The following is a 19840-nucleotide window of genomic DNA, read 5'->3' as shown; positions in this document are numbered from 1 at the left end:
GATGGAATATACAATGAAAGTCCTGACATTGTGTTCTAAGAACCAAGGAGAAGTATACATCCGAAATACTGGAGGAACTTAGCAGGCCAGGCAGCATCTACAGAAAAGGGTACAGTCGATGTTTTGGGCCAAGACCCTTCAGCAGGACTGGATGGGTTTCCAGCATCTGCAGGTTTTCTCTTGTTTGTGAACATATACACCCATAGATCTTGAAAGGTCAATAAGGAGATGTAAAAACAAATGGGATGGTTCCTTTTATTGGCCATGACAGAATTTATGAGCAGGAAGGGTTTGCAAAAACTGTATACATTGCTAGTTAGGCTACAGCTTCAGCATGAACACAGCTTTGATCACCACATTACAGGAAAGATATGATTACACTAGAGAAGCATAGAAGTGATTTATGAGGATATTAAACTACCTGGCAAATGGTAGCAATGGGTAAATATTAAATACACTAGGGTTATTTTCTTTGGAAGAAGAGACAAAGACAAACCTTAATCAAGTTAAGGGAAGGGCCTGCATAGAGTAAATTGGAATAATGTATCTCCCTTACTGGGGTTAAAATTGGGCAACAAAGATTTAAAGTGATTTGCAGAAGGATTAGGATTTGGTTGCTGCAGGTACATTAAGAATATCTAAAAGTAACGTGGATAGGGCCAAACATGGGCAAATAGGACTAGTTAGATGGGAATCTTGGTCGGCATGAACCAAAAGGCCTGCTTCCATGCTGTATGACAACAAGACAAGGTTAAGAGACAAATTAAGACTTATTTCACCCCGTGCATAGGAGACTGGGGTTCACTGCCTGAAAGAGTGGCAGAAACAGTAAACCTCATCACATTTAAAAATAAATTGTACATGTACTTGAAGAGCTGTGGCTGGAATAGCCGCAAACTGAATGTTAAAAGGATTAATTCAATGCTGTTTTTTTGACCAATGTGGATACGAGTCTTCCTTCTATGTTGTAAATTTGCCATGATCCAGTAAAGAGATAAATCAATCATTTAATTACGTTTGTACATTCAAAACAGAGAAACATCTGGTATTTTCTAAGGGCTGACACCGTTAAACTCAAATAACACAATAATTTGATTTTTGAATAAAATAATTTGGAATACTCTCATGAAACAGCTAATACTGGGTACACCATTCTGCATTCCACACCCTCAGGTCAACCCCATGTACATCTGTAGAATTAACCTAGACCATGTTGTAGCTGCTTTCCAGTCCCATGTTCATTGATTGTAGTTCAAGATCAAAGGAACTGCTGGCGGACATTCATTTAATTCAGCCTCTGCCCTCAGGCTGGTATCTACTTAGTGGCAACAGCAAATATAAGACTGTAATGAAGGAGGGGAATGCTTCCCACTGCTGTTCAGCTGTCAGGGTATGTGCTGTACTCTGCAGGGAACTGGCAACTTCCCAGCTTGTTCCCTTTGTAAGAAATGCATTTTCAGAAGTCTCCTAAAAGTAAGTCACAATGAAACCACAGGGACTTGAACAAAAATATCAACGCTCATAAGGAAGTCAAAGCCATTCAGTTGAAATGCAAATTCTTTTAAACTTTGGCAAAAATGTAAGAATCTAAAACAAAAACTGGTAATTATAAATATAAAACTACAAAGGGCAGTACTCTGGGGAAAAGTGGTGAAACCGACAAAATTGTTCAGTGACAGCCAAGTAGCTTCTTAGCCAGTAGGCAATTTGAAGACACCATATTGGGAATTTAAACTTAAACTATCAAATTTTGGAAACACAAACCCGAGGAAATCTGCAGATGCTGGAAATCCCACCGATCTCCCTCCCGGCACTTATCCTTGTAAGCAGAACAAGTGCTACATATGCCCTTACACTTCCTCCCTCACCACCATTCAAGGCCCCAGACAGTCCTTCCAGGTGAGGCGACACTTCAGCTGTGAGTTGGCTGGTGTGATATACTGCGTCCGGTGCTCCCGGTGTGGCCTTCTATAAATTGGTGAGACCCAACGCAGACTGGGAGACCGTTTCACTGAACATCTGTGCTCTGTCCGCCAGAGAAAGCAGGATCTCCCAGTGGCCACACATTTTAATTCCATGTCCCATTCCCAGTCTGGTATGTTTATCCACAGCCTCCTCTGCTGTCAAGATGAGGCCACACTCAGGTTGGAGGAACAACACCTTATATTCTGTCTGGGTAGCCTCCAACCTGATGGCATGAACATTGGCTTCTCTAACTTCCGTTAATGCCCCTCCTCCCGTTCTTACCCCATCCCTTATTTATTATTTTTTATTTTTCCCTTTTATTACCCCCTCTCTCTGTCCCTCTCACAATACATCTTTGCCTGCTCTCCATCTTCCTCTGGCGCTCCCCTCCCCTTTTCTTTCTCCCTAGCCCTCCCATCCCATGATCCTCTCCCTTCTCCAGCCTTGTATCCCTTTTGCCAATCAACTTCCAGCTCTTAGCTCTATCCCTCCCCCTCCTGTCTTCTCCTATCATTTAGCCCTATCCCTCCCCCTCCCACCTTCAAATCTCTTACTATCCCTTCTTTCAGTTAGTCCTGACGAAGGGTCTCGGCCCAAAACGTCGACTGTGCTTCTTCCTATGGATGCTGACTGGCCTGCTGCGTTCCACCAGCATTTTGTGTGAAATGTTGGAAACAGTTGCATTACTGTGCTCAGTTCTGGTTGCTTCACTACGGGAAGGATGTAGAAACCATAGAAAGGGTGCAGAGGAGATTTACAAGGATGTTTCCCGGATTGGGGAGCATGCCTTATGAAAACAGGTTGAGTGAACTCAGCCTTTTCTCCTTGGAGCGATGGAGGATGAGAGGTGACCCGATAGAGGTGTATAAGATGATGAAAGGTATTGATCGTGTGGCTAGTCAGAAGCTTTTTCTCAGGGCTAAAATGGCTGCCACAAGAGGGCACAGGTTTAAGGTACTTGGGAGTAGGTACAGAGGAGATGTCAGGGGTAAGTTGTTGTTTTTTTTTAAACACAGTGTGGTGAGTGCATGGAATGGGCTGCCGGCAACAGTGGTTGAGGTAGATACAATAGGGTCTTTTAAGAGACTTTTAGATAGATACATGGAGCTTAGAAAAATAGAGGGCTATGGGTAACTCTTGTAATTTCTAATGTAGGGACATGTTCAGCACAGCCTTGTGGGCCAAAGGGCCTGTATTGTGCTGTAGGTTTTCTGTTTCTAAAAAAAGGCTGCATGGCAGTTAGCACAACATTTTTAAAAAAATATTCAGAGCAACAGTAGACATGATTAGCTGTAATAGATAAATATCTACAAACTCAGAAAGCAGTCATTGATAGATTAGTCAAATAGTCTAATTCATCACTTGGATAGAATGGTGGTCAGTTGCCAACTTTTAAGATCGACCACCTTATTCTGACTTCCAATAAAAATAGTTTGCTCCTCAGTCATAAGATATTGTATAGAAAGCTTATGTCTGGAAGTTTTGAGCTGAGCATAGATGAACTGAAATGGTTACAGTGCAAAGTAGAAACAGAACGGAACTATTACTACCAACTAACTGGGTAGTCTGAATAGCCTCCAACCTAATGGTATGAATATTGATTTCTCCCTCCCCTCTTCTATTTCTCACTCTGGCCTCTTACTTCTTCTCACCTGCCTATCACCTCCACCTGGATCCCCTTCTCAGATTCCTTCCTCTCCAGCCCTTAACCTTTCCCACCCAACACACACAAAGTGCTGGAGGAACTCAGTAGGCCAGGCCGCATTTATGGAAAAGAGTAAACAGTGAATGTTTCGGACTGAGTCCCTTCATCAGGAACACTGTAAGTCAGGCAGCATCTGTGGAAATGAATAAACAGTTGACGTTTCAGTGATGAAGGGTCTCAGCTCGAAACATCAACTGTTTATTGATGGAAAGTCTCGGCCCAAAACATCAACTGTTTATTAACTTCCATGGATGCTGCCTGACCTGCTGAGTTCCTCCAGCATTTTGTGTGTGTGTTGATTTGGATTTCCAGCATCTGCAGACTTTCTAGTGTTTATGATTTACTACTAACAATAATTTAGTCAGAAAGGTAATCTGAAAACAGAATGGGGAATCTATATAAATTTTAGCAAGAGCAGAGAGAGCAGTTTTGAGGCTCCTCTCTATGAGAAAGATGTTGACATAATAAAAACAGTACACCACAGAATAAAAAGAATGCTATCTGATATGATATGAGTAAATGCAAGCACAAGACTTGTAAAATTGAAGCACATTATTCAACAGGAGAGATTAAACAGAAGAAATTAAAAATATTTATGCTCAAGAGGGAATGGGCTAGATGGAGCAAATGGCTAAAGGATTTGGAATGAGAACATAGATATAATATTACATCTATGAGATCTAAAACAATAACAGGAGAACTGTTCTTTTGCACACAGAGTTGCAAGGCCACTTTTAGGCTCCTGATTGAACCAGACACCACATAGCAATATATTTGATAGTAAAGAGTGCAAATAGATACAGGAAAAATATGGGTATGTAGAATTAGGATTACTACTTGTGAGAAGGTTGAATATAAACGTGGACTGTTCAGATCAGTGGGCTGAATCAATGTTCTATTTGTAATATACTTAATTGTGTTAATGAATGCCAAATGAAAAGAGGAATCGCTGGTAGATGAAGTAACGGGAAAAAGTAAAAGAGACAACACACAGGGCAAGACCTCTGAATGCATAAAATGCAAGAGGTTTGATGAGATGGATTGCCTGGAGACTAACTGTCAAAATTCTGGTTGCATTAGATAATACTAAGACAGTGAAATATTCTATTATTAAAAAAGAAAGATAGGATGTGCTAGTGAAAGGATCAACAATCAAAAACTGGGTTTATTTTGATGTGATCTGAATTTTTTGAACAGTGCATGGCCTTGATAAAAATCAGTGAGTGCAGGAAAGTCCTTTTCTGGTAATTTTCTGGCCAAAAAATAAAATAATCTAGAGCTATCCCGGCATATGTGACAAATAAACTCTTCTCAGGTTTCCAGCTTGATATAGGTATCAATTATAACTGATGTTTCAATGACCAGCTCTACTGTCTTCATCAGGGATGATACGTGGGCATGTCTAGTCCGGTGGTATTTATACCCCTATAGTCCAGCCCTCCTGATTGGTTAGTCCTCATCCAATCAGTTTTCCGCTCTCCCACCTTGTTTACAGTCAGATTCCAGTTTCTAAGAGTGAAATCTTCGTCTTTGTTAAAATGGTTGCCTCCCATTCCTGTTCCTGGACATTCTAATATGACGGAAACTGGATGGTAGCTTCATGCATGACATCTATTGAAACCCACTCACACAGGTGTACCTCAACAATAAAAGCCACCATCATGCCTCCTAATGTAGAGTGGTTCGTTCTACTTTGATTAACCATGCGAAAACTATATCAGACCCAGAGAATCTCCCTGAGGAAATAAGACAATTACGCACAACATTCCTACAGATGGCTACAAGGTGAAGGAAATCAATCGGGCTCTTAAAAGGGCCGACAGGTAAACCAGGAAACCTAACAATGAGGAGGAACCCATCACTACCGCCTGTCTTTCCTATATTTCCATGGTTTCTGTAAGGATCACCAGGATCCTGAAAAAATACTGGATTAATACTATCCACAAACCCGTAAAGAAGCTCAAATCACAGCTTATGCAGATCAAAGATGACCTGGGACTCTGGTCGGCCGGCATTTACCGGATTCCCTGTGAATGTGGAGCAGCGTATATCAGCCAGACGGGATGCATGGTGGAAACCCGCATTAAGGAGCAGAGGAGGTGTATCCATTTGGGTTACCCGGAGAAATCAGTGGTAGAAGAACATTGCATTCGCACTAACTATAGGATTGACTTTGACAGCACAAAACTACTGGGCTGCGTCAATAGTTTTTGGGACCACCTGGAAAAGGAAATTATTGAAATAAAACCAAAGGTAAAGAATTTCAACAAAACCGAAGGCCTTGCTCTAGGTAAGAGCTGGAATTCAATTATATATCATGATTTAGAACATAGAACCACGTTACAGGCCTTTCAGCCCACAATGGTGTGCTGCCCTATTAACCTACTCTAAGATCAGTCTTGCCTTTCCATCACACATAGGCACATTGATGGAGAGCTATCCAAGTGTCTCATAAATTACCCTAATGTATCTGCCTCTACCACTACACTGCAGCATATTTCATGTACTCACCACTCTGTGAGCAAGGAAATTTACCTCTGGCATATCCCCTATACCCCAATCTCCTTAAAATTATGCCCTCTCATATTAGCCATTTCTGCCCTGGGAAAAACATTCTAGCTGTCCATTCGATCTGTCCCTCTTATCAGCGTGTACACCTCCATCAAATAATCTCGTCCTCTGCTCCACAGAGAAAAGTCCTAGCTGACTCAACCTATCCTCAAAAGACATGCTCTCCAATCCAGACAGCGTCCTCACAAATCTCCTCTGCACCCTCTCCGAGGCATTCCTCATCCGTTCTATAATGAGGCGACCAAAACTGAACACAATATTTGAAGTGTGGTCTATCTAACCACAGTGTTGTAGAGCCGCAACATTACCTCTCGGCTCTTGAATTCAGTCCCCCAACTAATAAAGGCCATCATACCATACATGTTCTTAACCACACTGTCAACTTGCACAGCAGCTGTGAAGAACCTATAGCCTTGGACCCCAAGACAGAATATTCTCCATCTGCTTCTACCCTTTGCCGTCTGTGGGCAAGCCGATTCTGAATCGAAGCAGCCAAGTTTCCCTGGATCCCATGCCTCCTGACTTCGTGAATGAGCCTACCATGGAGAAACTTGTCCATTTAGTAGACAGATCTTGGAGAAACTTGCCCATTTAGTAGATAGATGTGAAAGGAAGAAATCTATAATTCAAAATTGTCATAAGACCATAAAATATAGGAACAGAATTTGGCCATCTGGCCCATTGAGTCTGCTCCGCCATTTCATCATGGCTGATCCAATTTTCCTCTCAGTCCCAATCTTCTGCCTTCTCCTGTATCCCTTCATGCCCCGACCAGTCAAGAATCTATCAACTTCTGCCTTAAATATACATAAAGACATAGCCTCCACATCCGCCTGTGGCCAAGAATTCCACAGATTCACCACTCTCTGGCTAAAGAAATTCCTCATCTCCATTCTAAAAGGACGCCCCTCTATTCTGATATCGTATTTGCCTTCCTCACCACTGACTCAACCCGCAAATTAACCATTAGGGAATCCAGCACAAAGACTCCCAAGTCCCTTCGCACCTCAGTTTTTTGTATTTTCTCTCCATTTAGAAAATAATCAACCCTTTCATTTCTTCTACCAAAGTGCATGACCATACACTTCCCAACACTGTATTCCATCCGCCATTTGTTTGTCCATTCTCCTAACCTGTCCAAGTCTTTCTGTAGCCTCTCTACTTCCTCAAAGCTACCTGCCCCTCTACCTATTTGCACCAAAGCTATCAATTCGATCATCCAAATTATTGACAGAAAACGTATAAAGAATCGGTCCCAACACAGACCCCTGTGGAGTACCACTAGTCACCACAGCCAGCCAGAAAAGTCTCCCTTCATCCCCTCTCTTTGCCTCCTGCCAATCAGCCACTGTTTTATCCATGCTAGAATATTTCCTATAATAGCATGGTCTGGTAGTTTTAGTCTTGTTAGGCTTCCTCACATATGGCACCATGTCAAAGTCCTTCTGAAATTCAGAGTACACAACATCCACTGATTCTGCTTTGTCTATCCTGCTGTTATTTCTTCAAAGAATTCCAACAAATTTTTCAGGCAAGGTTTTCTCTTGAGGAAACCATGCTGACTATGGCCTATTTTATCCTGTGCCTCTAAGTACCCTGAGACCTCATCATCAATAATTGACTCCATCATCTTCACTGAGGTCATACTAACTGGCCTATAGTTTCCTTTCTTCTGCCTCTCTCCCTTCTTGAAGAGTGGATAACTAAGATATGACCTACTTAAACATTTTCATTCATTTGACAGAGGAAGCTTAAGATACATAAATATAATTACTGTAAATAAAAATACAAATGCCTTCTAACACCTAGTCCTCAGTGTAGCCAAAAGAATTTCACAGTCAATGTGTTAGTTTTGAAACATAATCTTTATTCTATGTGGGTAACCTCAGTAGCTAACTAGCACACAGCAAATTCACACAAACATCTGGTCATACTGAAAACTAATAATTCTCTGCCATCTAAATGGATAGAAATTTTATTTAACTACAGAATGCTATAACAGGATGTGAACACAACACCAGGAATTAACTGCTTTTGTCAAAATCTTCACTATAAGCAAATATAATTTCTGCAAGATAAAGTCTCAAATAAAACAACTAAAAAGTATGAATTCATACAATTTTAAAATATAGGTTAAATAAATTTTGGCATCATTTGCATTTAAATGGATTTCATTTACTAACAATCTATTTTAATATGATACATTACTTTCACAAGGGGAATAATTGCCAGATGAATCCAACAGATTATGCTAAAGCAGTTTTTCTTATTATGATGGGTTAAATTAGCAACTCGTGATGAAAATTCCAGCTCCAGACACCATTGTAGCTTCCTCAGTGTCAACAAGACAAAGGAGTTGGTTATCGACTTCAGGAGAACTCACACCACCCACACACCCCTTTACACTGGAGGCAAGGTGGTGGAAACGGCGAGCAGTTTCAAACTCCTGGGAGTGCACATCACACACAGCCTCTCAAGGTTCCAGAGCACATCCTACACAGTCAAGAAAGCTCTGCTTTCTGAGGTGACTGAAGAGAGCTGGACTATGCCCATCTATATTCACTCATGTCATTCTACAGGTGTGCAGTAGAGAACATCCCGACAAGCTGCATCACTGCTTGGTACAGAAACTGCCCAGCATATCGTAAGCAACAGCCGACCCACCATCAAGGCCATATATACAGAAAGGTGCCAGAAAAGGGCCAGTGACATCATGAAGGATGTTATCCAACCTACTCATAGACTGTTTGTCCCACTCCCATTAGGGAGGAGGGTATATGGCATCCACATCAGCACCACCAGACTCAAAGGCAGTTACTTCCCCCAAACAGTAAGGCTGATCGACATTTCCACCCACTAACTCCACCACTACTTTATTATTTATTTTTATACACACATTCTTTCTCTCACTCTCCTTTTTCTCCCTCTGTCCCTCTGACTATACTCCTTGCCCATCCTCTGGGTCCCCCCCCCCCACTTTTCCTTCTCCCTGGGCCTCCTGTCCCATGCTCCTCTCCCATCCTTTTTGTCAATCATCTGTCCAGCTCTTGGCTCCATCCCTCCCCCTCCTGTCTTCTCCCATCATTTTGGATCTCCCCCTCCCCCTTTCAAATCTCTTACTAGCTCTTCCTTCAGTTAGTCCTGACGAAAGGTCTCGGCCTGAAACGTCGACTGTACCTCTTCCTAGAGATGCTGACTGGCCTGCTGCCTTCACCAGCAACTTTGATGTGTGTTACTTTATTATTTCTTGTCACCTTATGCCTAGTGTCACTTTATAGACAGACAATCAATGTATACAAGCTATCTTATGTATTTATATTTATTGTGTTTTTTTAAAAATTGTTATTACTGTGGTCTGTATTTTTTGGGGGTTTTTTTTGTGCTGCATCGGATCCAGAGTAACAATTATTTAATTCTCCTTTACGCTTTGTACAAGAAATGACATTATACAATCTTGAATCTCGAGATCTGTTCAAAAGCCCAGCAGCACAGGTTTTCTGTTCTGCTAAATTAGAGTAAAATGTAGGCAATTTCTTAACCTCAAAAGTCAATGATTATCTATATTCTTGCTTATAATGGTCCACCATTATCTTAGATTGTATGGTTACATGGAAACAAGATAGACAATGATAGAGAATATTTCAGCAGCTTCCAACTACCTTTCAAATGACAACAGTTAAAAATAGCACAGAAATACTCGTTATTTTAAGCTGACAGATCGACAAAGAACATTTACCCTTTCAGTTGGTTTGACTTGCATAACAGCTGTAATGTTTTCCCCCAAACGCCCACCAGATGGTGATGGAATTCTTTCCATAAGTACAATAATTTAGTTTTTTTTAACTCCAGGAAGTTAAGATGGAATAAAGGGATTTTAAAGCTTTTTATAATTAGAACTGTGTCCAGCTAACATATAGTGATTAAACATAAATAAAATCACCTGCTATTGCAAGCTTTTCCAGTGCACGTCTCTCCCCGCGGCTGCAGTGGGGTGGGAAACTAAAGTCATCGACATTGCGTCCTGTACTCACGCAGCACGCCAACACATACCGTCCGTCTAGATCATCTCCACCCTGCCGAGAGAGAAAAGCCAATTCGGTGCAGTAATTGTATTAACGAAATACTACATTGAGTTAAACTTACTAAAGACCACAGGCCTGGGTTCAGCACATTCAAGGGTGCAGTAATTCAAATGTGCCTGAAACATATTCAAAGTTACGCCACGCTGCAGTATTGGGTACGCAAATTTATCCCGGTGCTATTAATACGAGATATTCCAGCACCAACGCCGTGCAAGGAATCGCATGCTTCGATCACACTAGAGTGGAATGACTTCTGGAGTCCTGAAGACTCATTGAAACTATTCCGCATTAATTAACAACGAGCCTGCCCCTCTTAAAGGGTAGACGAGCACTAAATCCGACCTCCTGTATTATTTTGATGCAGGCAGATTGCCGGGAAAATAAAGGATGGCTACAAAAATAAACAGAAACACACTCCATTAACTCCATTCTGGAAATCGAACGGAAAGGTGGTCAGAGAAATCAAAGATGCCAGTGATGTGCCAGAAGAGTTGTGACTTCTTCCGCCTGATTAGGAATAAATGTTACCCTGCTAAAGACCCCACTGCTACAATCACTTGCAATTCAACATTGCACACACTGAACATCACAGAACTTACACACTCATTCAGCTGGTCAGACATGTAAATCTCTCTCTCTCTCACACACACACACACACACACACACACACACACACACACACACACACACACATCAAACACAGCAAAGCACAAGCAATCTTTCCTTTCTTACAGAAAACCACATACAGTAGGAGCTGGTCTAGGTTTACAGATTGAGCTGTCTGGAGCACAGACAGGGTTTTGGTGTTCATGACTTGTCCACTACAGAGTCTGTGGCTCATTGGAGAACAGTTAACATACAGAGTGTAGTGTGCTACCATTAACCTTTCTCCACATCTACATTCTTCTCCTCTCATGATCTTCTGCCCTTCTCTACTGCCTCTGCCCGTCAACGTGAACATATCTTGTTGCCTTTCCTCATTTCAGGAATTTCAGGCAAAACCATCTGCTGGATCCCAGCAACGGAGTTGTCCCACTCCAAGGGGGAGGAAAGAGACAATACATCAGTCAATCTGACACTGCTATCCACCATCTCAGCTCCCAGGCATGACAGATGTTAGAGAGTGGTTTAGCAGCAGGGCTTATGTCCAGAAAGTCAGCAAGCACGAATACACTGCAGCCAGACCCAGCAAACAGTCAGCTCCCCAGAGGTGAGATCATCCACCAGTCCTACTCTGCAGGACTCAAATGATAATTACAGTGGAGGAGCCCATGGAAGACCACTCATGAAATTGCTCAAGGAGATAACCTCCAGCATTGTCTAGCCTGCAAGAGGAGATTTTTGACAAAGTCCCAGGTCAGAGATTAGTATGCACATGGGCATAATCTACTGGCATGGACGGAGAATTGGTCAGCAGAGCGGGAATAGAGTAGGAATAAGTGGATCTTTCTCAGTGTTGAAAAGCGATTAATGAGGCACCATAGAAGTGAATGCTTTTGTCCCAGCTATTCACATTGGTGATTTGTATGAAGGAATTAAATGTAATATTTCTATGTTTAACAATGACATGAAATCCAGTGGAACAGCAAATTGTAAGGAGCATGCAAAAAGGTTTCAAGGTGCTGCAGGCAAGTTAAGTGAGTGGGAAAATATACGGAATCAATGGCAATAAAGAAAAACCGAGATAAAAATCAGAAAGACTGGGAAATAAGGCACCGTGGTGTCCTTCTACATCAGTTGCTGAAAGCCAACTTGCAGATCCAATGAGTAGTTAAAAAGCCAAACGGTACTTTGACCTTCATTGCAGAAAAGGGAGTTGGTGAGGTCACACCTTGATTGGTGTTTTCAGCAACACACACAAAATGCGGGGATGGTGGGGGGGGGGACTCAACCTGACAGGAGAGGACAGTGGACCATGGAAGAAAGGGAGGAGGAAGGAAACCCGAGGGAGGTGATGAGCAGGTGAGAAGAGAAGGGGCGAGAGGGGAAACAGGGTAGGGAATGGAAAAAGAGAGAAGGGCAAGTGGAGGGAGAAATTACTGGAAGTTGGAGAAATTAATGATCTTGCCATCAGGTAGGAGGCTACTCAGACAAAGTATAAGGTGTTGCTCCTCCAGCCTGAGTTTGGCCTTATTGTGTCGGTGGGGGCAATGGACAGATTTCCAGTATCTGCAGAATCACTTATATTTTTGAGTATTGTCCACTGCTTTAGTCTCCTTACCCAGGGAAGAATATATTTGCCATAGAGAGAGAAGAGCGAGTGATTGTCAGCCTGATTCCTGGGCTGTTGGAATGGCAGAAATGTTGTCTGAGGTGGTTAGTTGGTCTGAGTTACTAGAGTTTAGAAGAAGGGAACAGTATTGAATCATAAAAATTGACTGTTCTAGATTGATTCAATGTGGAGAAAATGCTCCCCCCAGCTACAGTGGGGGTGAGGTGAGGATAGTGACTCTTGAATGAGTGGTCTCTTGAACTGGAATGCATAGATTTGGGGGTGATGTATTAGCATGGAAAGAGGTTGGTTAACTAATAGAAAGCAGAGAGTTGGCACACTTGGGTGTTCCTCTGGTCGGCAATCAGTGGTGAGCGATGTGCCGTGGGGGTCAGTGCTGGGCCCACAACTGTTCATGATATATAATAACGATCTGGAAGAGGGGACCGATTGTAGTGTATCTAAGTTTGCTGATGATACTAAATTGAGTGGAAAATCATATTGTGCAGAAGATACAGAGAGTCTGCAGAGAGATATAGTTAGGTTAAGTGAGTGGGCAAGGGTCTGGCAGATGGAGTACAGTGTTGGTAAATGTGATGTCATCCACTTTGGAAGGAAAAATAAAAGAGCAGATTATTATATTAATGGTAAAAAATTACAGCATGCTGCTCTGCAGAGGGACGTGCATGAATCACAGAAGGTTGGTTTGCGGGTGCAGCAGGCTATCAAGAAGGCAAATGGAATGTGGGCCTTCATTGCTAGAGAGATTGAATGTAAGAGCAGGGAGGTTATGCTACAACTGTACAGGGTACTGGAGTACTGCCTGCAGTTCTGGTCTGCTTACTTGAGGAAGGATATAATGGCTTTGGAGGTGGTGCAGTGGAGGTTCACCAGGTTGATTCCAGAGATGAGGGGGTTAGACTGTGAGGAGAGATTGAGTCGCCTGGGATTGTACTTGTTGGAATTCAGAAGAATGAGAGGAGATCATATAGAAACATATAAAATTATGAAAGGGACAGATAAGATAGAGGCAGTAAGGTTGTTTGCACTGGTAGGTGAGACTAGAACTAAGGGACATAACCTTAAGATTCGGGGAAATGGATTTAGGATGGAGATGAGGAGGAACTGCTTTTCCCAGAGAGTGGTGAATCTGTGGAATTCTCTGCCCAAAAAAGCCGTGGAGGCTACCTCAGTAAATATATTTAAGACAAGGTTGGATATATTTTTGCATTGTAGGGGAATTAAGGGTTATGGGGAAAAGGTAGGTAGGTAGGGATGAGTCCATGGCCAGATCAGCCATGATCTTATTGAATGGTGGAGCAGGCTCAACGGGCCAGTTGGCCTACTCCTGCTTCCATTTCTTATGTTCCTATGGTCTGAGTGGTCCCTCTTTCAGGTATGGGGTCAGGCATTTAAGTGTGATATTTGAAGAGAACCTATGGAATTCTCTACCTCAGAAGGCAATAGGTGGACTGATTTCAGAATTAGAATCAGGTTTAATATCACTGGCATATGTCGTGAAATTTGTTAACTTTGCAGCAGCAGTACATTCCAATACATGATAATATAGAAAAACTGCGAATTATAGTAATACATGTGTGTGTGTGTGTGTGTGTGTGTGTGTGTGTGTGTGTGTGTGTGTGTGTGAAAAAGTTAGATTAAATAGGTAGTGCAAAATAAAGAAATAAAAAATCCGATCTGCTGAGAAATTGGATGGCAAAGGGAAAGAAGTTGTTCCTGAATCATTGAGTGTGTGTCTTCAGGCTTCTGTACCTCCTTCTCAATGGTAGCAATGAGAAGAGGGCATGTTCTGGGTGGTGGGGGTCCTTAATGATGGATGCTGCCTTCCTAAGGCACCGCTCCCTGAAGATGTCTTGGATATTACAGAGGGCTAGTGCCCCTGATGGAGCTAACTAATTTTACAAGTTTCTGCAACTTCCTTCAATCTTGTGCAGTAGCCCCTCACCCATACCAGGTGGTGATGCAGCCAGTCAGAATGCTCTCCACAGTACATTTGTAGAAGTTTTCAATTACTTTAGTTGGCAAATCAAATTTCCTCAAACTCCAAATGAAACATAGCCACAGTCTTGCCTTCTTTATAGCTGCATCAATATGTTGCGTACAGGTTAGATTCTCAGAGATATTGACACCCAGGAACTTGAAATCACTCACTCCCTCCACTTCTAATCCTTCTATGTGGTTTGGTTTGTGTTCCCTTGTCCTACCATTTTGGAAGTTCACAATCAGCTCTTTGGTCTTACTGACATTGAGTACAAGGTTATTGCTGCAACACCACTCAACTAGCTGGTACATCTCGCTCCTGTATGCCCTCTCATCTCCACCTAGGATTCTGCCAACAATGATTGTATCATCAGCAAATTTATAAATGGCATTTGAGCTGTGCCTGGCCATGCAATCATGGGCGTAGAGAGAGTGGAGCTAAGCACACATCCCTATGGTGTGTCAGTGGTGATTGTCAGTGAGGTAGAGATGTTATTACCAGTTAGGAAGTCGAGGATCCAGTTGCAGAAAGAGGTTCTGTAGCTTATTGATCAGGACTGTAGCAATGATGGTGTTACATGCTGAGCTATAGTCAATAAACAGCATGCTGATATAGCTATTTCTATTGTCCTGGTGAACCAAAGCCATGTGGAAAGCCAATGAGATGGCACATACTGTAGACCTATTGTGTTGATAGGCAAACTGCAGTAGGTCCAGGTCCTTGCTGAGGCAGGAGTTCATTCTAGCCATGACCAACCTCTCAAAGCACTTCATCACCATAGAAGTGAGTGCTGCTGGCTGATGGTCGTTAAGGCAGTTCATACTGCTCTCCTCGGGCACTGGTGTTCTTGTAGCTCTTTTGAAGCAGCTGGGAACTTCTGACTGTAGTAGTGACGGATTGAAAATGTCTTTGAACACTCCCACCAGTTGGTTGGCGCCAGTTTTCAGAGCCTTAACAGGTACTCCATCAGGGCCTGCTGCCTTGCGAGGGTTCACCCTCCTGAAAGACAGCCTGATGGTGGCCTCCGAGACAAAAACCACAGGGTCTCCAGGTGGTACAGGGATCCTCAAAGCTGTAGTTTAATTCTCCCTTCCAAAGCGAGAATAAAAGGCTTTGTAAGGAGATGTCATCTTCAAGGACTTTAGAGGTAAATATTAAATAGTAGCCTTGCCTGTGTGGGCCACATTGTGTGAATAATAGGAGTTTTGTGGTGCAGTTCATTCAACAAGATACTTCACATGTGGTGGTCAAATGTAGGACGTGGACTGGGTGAAGTGATAAAGATGTTAGAAAAAAAGTTTTTAGGAGGTTGTGGAAGATGAGAGGAATTATAGGATAAAAGCTTTAGGGAGGAACATTGCAGATTAACTCTTATATAAATATAATGACTAACTGATAGAAGTGGGATTGAGAGCCAAAGGGAAAAATATCAGCTGAGATGATGGATCCATTGTTTATTTGTTCTCTGCTAATTGGGCAGCAGGCAGTGTTGGGAATAGGTCAATAAAGGGAGAGATGGGCATCACATGGGTTACAGTTTGCTAAAGCTGGAGGCACGTGTTTTGTGAGCTGGGGTCTAATAATTTGAAAAGTCATAAGTACAGATAGTTATGATCAGTAAAAGACTAGAAGGTGAGAAACTCATGAATAGGAAAGATTACTTGTTCACTGCAGAATTAGCCTGCTTAATGGTCTGAATAACGTATTTACATTTTATATACAATTGTCATCTAATGAAAGATCATGCAGAAACATCACAGTTAGTTTTAAAAAGCTACCTTTAAGTTTTCTGGATTCATGTCACTCTTATGCTTTTCATTTATCTTGTAACCACTGTGATAAAGTTCAATAAGAGGATCAAAGAACTGCATGAAGACAGTATACGATTCTGCATCTCCAGCCACACACCCTGTTGTTCTCATGCAAGAATGCTCTATAAACAAAATACCAATGTCAACTAAATACTTAAATAACACACTTGTGTTCTTTCTAATATTAAAATACTGACATTATTGAAATATTATTCTGTAAAATAGTCGAAACGCAATAACAATTGGCACAATATTAGTCCTGAAAGGATCATTTATTCCATATAACTCCTGAAAATTTGCAGGTCTATACTCAAGCATTACATGAACAAAATCAAGGAATATATTGTCATCATAGGCAACTACTAAATACCAATGATTGATGCAAGGCAAAGCATTGAAACTGTTCTTTAAAATCTCAATAGAAACACAAGTAGAAAGTTTACAAATTTTTCAGTTACGATGATAAAGTGCATAGCAATATTATTTTACTGAATGAAACTCTAAGTAATTATTCATATAAAAATGTCTCTTACCAGGATTATCTACACCAGGTTGGATTACATCATCTAGTGTGAAGCCACTTTGAGTTGCCCGGTTCCTCAGTCTCTTGTACATTTGCATTGTAAGAACATTTGCCATACAAGTCTGATTTTTGCACAAGTTTGGAAATTCTTCTTCAGCTGACAATTTTTTAACATTAATTTCAGGATCACGTGGAGTTAATTTCTAAAATTATGAAAAGCCATATCAGCACAAGGATACTTGAACAGGCAAAGCATAGAAGGATAAGGTCCTGATGCAGGTCAATTGGATTAATGTAGATGGACAAAAAGGGACAGCATCAATACTGAGGGCTGAAAGGCCTATATCTGAACTGTACAACTTTATGACCACTACAATACCTTTGATACCCAGGGCATGCCCTTTTTTCACTGTTACCATCAGGTAGGAGGTACAGAAGCCTGAAGGCACACACTCAGCAATTCAGGAACAGCTTCTTCTCCTCCGCCATCCGATTCCTAAATGGACTTTGAACCCTTGGACACTACCTCACTTCTTTTTAATATACAGTATTTCTGTTTCTGCATGTTTTTTAATCTATTCAATATATGTATACTGTAATTGATTTACTTGTGTATTTATTATTATTATTTTAATTTTATTTTTTTTCTTCTAGATTACGTATTGCATTGAACTGCTTCTGCTAAGTTAACAAATTTCACATCACATGCTGGTGATAATAAACCTGATTCTGATTCTTAATATAAAAATATATTTTAAACGCTAAAGGATGGAAGGTGGAGCTCTTTCCCTTCATTGACCCAACCCCAACTCCACCTGCCCAATTATCATAGAACCAATAGACCGTGAATACTCTGTCATCTCAGTTGATACTTTTTCCTATGGATTTTAATCCCACTTCTATCGGATAGTTATTATATTTTGAGAGATAATGTACAATATTTCACTCTTGCCCCAGAACTTAAATAGCTTAGCGGGCTACCCAATTCAGGTCCACACAGTAATATCCTTACCCTATGAATAAGTAGAAATTCAGATTTATTTAACACGTGTATGTTGAAAGATATAGTGAAATGCATCATTTGCGTTAAAAACCAACATATCTAAGGATGCGATGATGACAGCATGTCTTTGAAACCTATAAATACATGTAATACTTTGCCTTTCTGTGCAATGGCCTTCTTGAGAAATGTCTTGTCTTGTGTTATCAAGGACTGATGTTGTTTCCTCATCTTCAACAGTATTGATAGGTGTGACCAAATTGATTTAAATAACTTGAAGTGCAGGATATCAATCAATCACAAAGAATGCAAGGTAGCACCTACTGACTGTCTTACTACACATACCGAATGACTTTCTGCACATAACTAAAGCATAAGGCTGATAAAAGTAAACATTTGTTTGACGAATTTTGTACGAGTGGGAACATCTTCAAAGCCATTTTAACATGGGGAATTTCTCAAGAGGCCCTTGCTCACAAACACAGATTATTGATGCTGTTTTGACTTACAGAAAATACATACTTTGTATTTATTCATACATGAATATCTAAGCCAACATGTATAGCTTAATTGTAAATTGAGTGCTTTGCTAAACCATTTCAAAGGGCATTTAAGAGTAACTGTAACTGTTCTCAAATCAGAGTTACATACTGTATAGGCAAAAATGTGTGAGAACAGCGATGGATATTGGTGAAGATGATGCATTTTTATGTGTTTTGCAGTTATGTGTTATGCTAGCTTTACATTCCAGGTTTATTTAAGCATACAGTAGTTCAAATCAGATCTATGCTTCAATATTACTGTATTGCAAAGCAATCAAAAATGCATTCTTATTACAATCAACATGACCCCCAGCAGTGTGAGGGTGCTTAGTTATACTAACTTCAATAATGGGAATTCAAAGAATATCCGGAGTGGTTATGATCTAGAATTCACTGCATGTCATACTAATGGTAGATCAGTGCCTTTGAAAAGAGAATTGAATAGGGCACTTGAGAATGATGTATGGTTATGGAGAGAGAGTCAGGCATGTGAATTGTGGGATTGGTTTGCTTGGACTCGATGGGTCAAATAGCTTCCTGTACCATAAAAATTCTCGAACTCCCACAGCATCGGCGATCTAAGCGCTAATTATGGAACTTGCTGACGTTGGACATGAGACGTCGCACAAAGCGCTGGTCAGGCAGACAGTGGACAGTTGACTTTCTGGACTGAAAAGCAGACAGGAGATAGCCAGACTAAAGAGGTGGAGGGACTAAAAGAGGAATCAGCGAGGACTTTTAAAATTTATAAATGACTGTAATTACATGACAATGTTATGTGTTGTGATTCGTTCCACTTTAACAGCCAGTGCCGATGTTATCTAGTCTACACTGACCATCCTATCCTAAACAGATCCTAGCCTGAGATTCTCTCTAAAGTCACAAGAGATCATCATGCAGACAGTGTGTCCGCGCTGCTTATCTATGAAGATCTGAAACATATGGCAAGTTGTTTAAAAATAGACCAAATAATCAAGCAATTCTTGCCCATGGCAAACGCACATATGCTTCACAAGTAAATACGTGGAACGCGCAGTTGTAATTTCCCCTTGTTTGTCTACAGAATAGGTGAAGAACGTTGGTCTTGTTTATTTCAGAACACAAACCTCCAAAATGTGGTTGTACTTGAGACTGAGAGGCAATTCGAGCGGAGCTGTTGGAAACAACAAATAAACTTCAAACTTCAGTCCAACGCTTCATGCAAAAAAAATCAACAATACATTTATAAAGAGGGATTATATAGGATAGATCTCTACACAGTTTCAAACTCATTGCAACCTGCCACTGCCACTAGGACAACCTAAATGGATCTTGTCCATTTCACTGCAGCAATTCCCCTTGACCCCGCGAAGCCTGCCAGTTATTGTGTCGTTAATGCTATATTTCATTGGTTTCCTTTTCAGGAGTTTAAAGGTCTTGACGATCTC

The 19840-nt window shown here is 41.2% G+C and overlaps 1 protein-coding gene across 2 annotated transcripts in view; it reads right to left on the bottom strand.

Annotated features, from left to right (window-relative positions):
- The window catches only part of LOC134350495 (creatine kinase M-type-like), a 32039-nt gene that overhangs the window by 11439 nt on the left and 760 nt on the right, over positions 1-19840 (bottom strand). The window contains exons 2-5 of one of the 2 annotated variants that reach the window (XM_063055726.1): positions 19520-19566; positions 16882-17074; positions 16316-16470; positions 10182-10314 (exon numbers count right to left, since the gene is read on the bottom strand). In XM_063055726.1, coding sequence (XP_062911796.1) covers positions 10182-10314; positions 16316-16470; positions 16882-17074; positions 19520-19566 — 528 coding nt within the window. Of the gene's footprint in view, positions 1-10181; positions 10315-16315; positions 16471-16881; positions 17075-19415; positions 19567-19840 lie in introns of those variants that run through there. The other variant, XM_063055728.1, reaches the window with a different exon arrangement.

The sequence above is a fragment of the Mobula hypostoma genome, chromosome 8 (genome assembly GCF_963921235.1).
Source record: "Mobula hypostoma chromosome 8, sMobHyp1.1, whole genome shotgun sequence".
Lineage (NCBI taxonomy): Eukaryota > Metazoa > Chordata > Chondrichthyes > Myliobatiformes > Myliobatidae > Mobula > Mobula hypostoma.
Note: the sequence above shows the minus strand (reverse complement) of the source record. Positions and strands in the feature narration are given on the sequence as shown.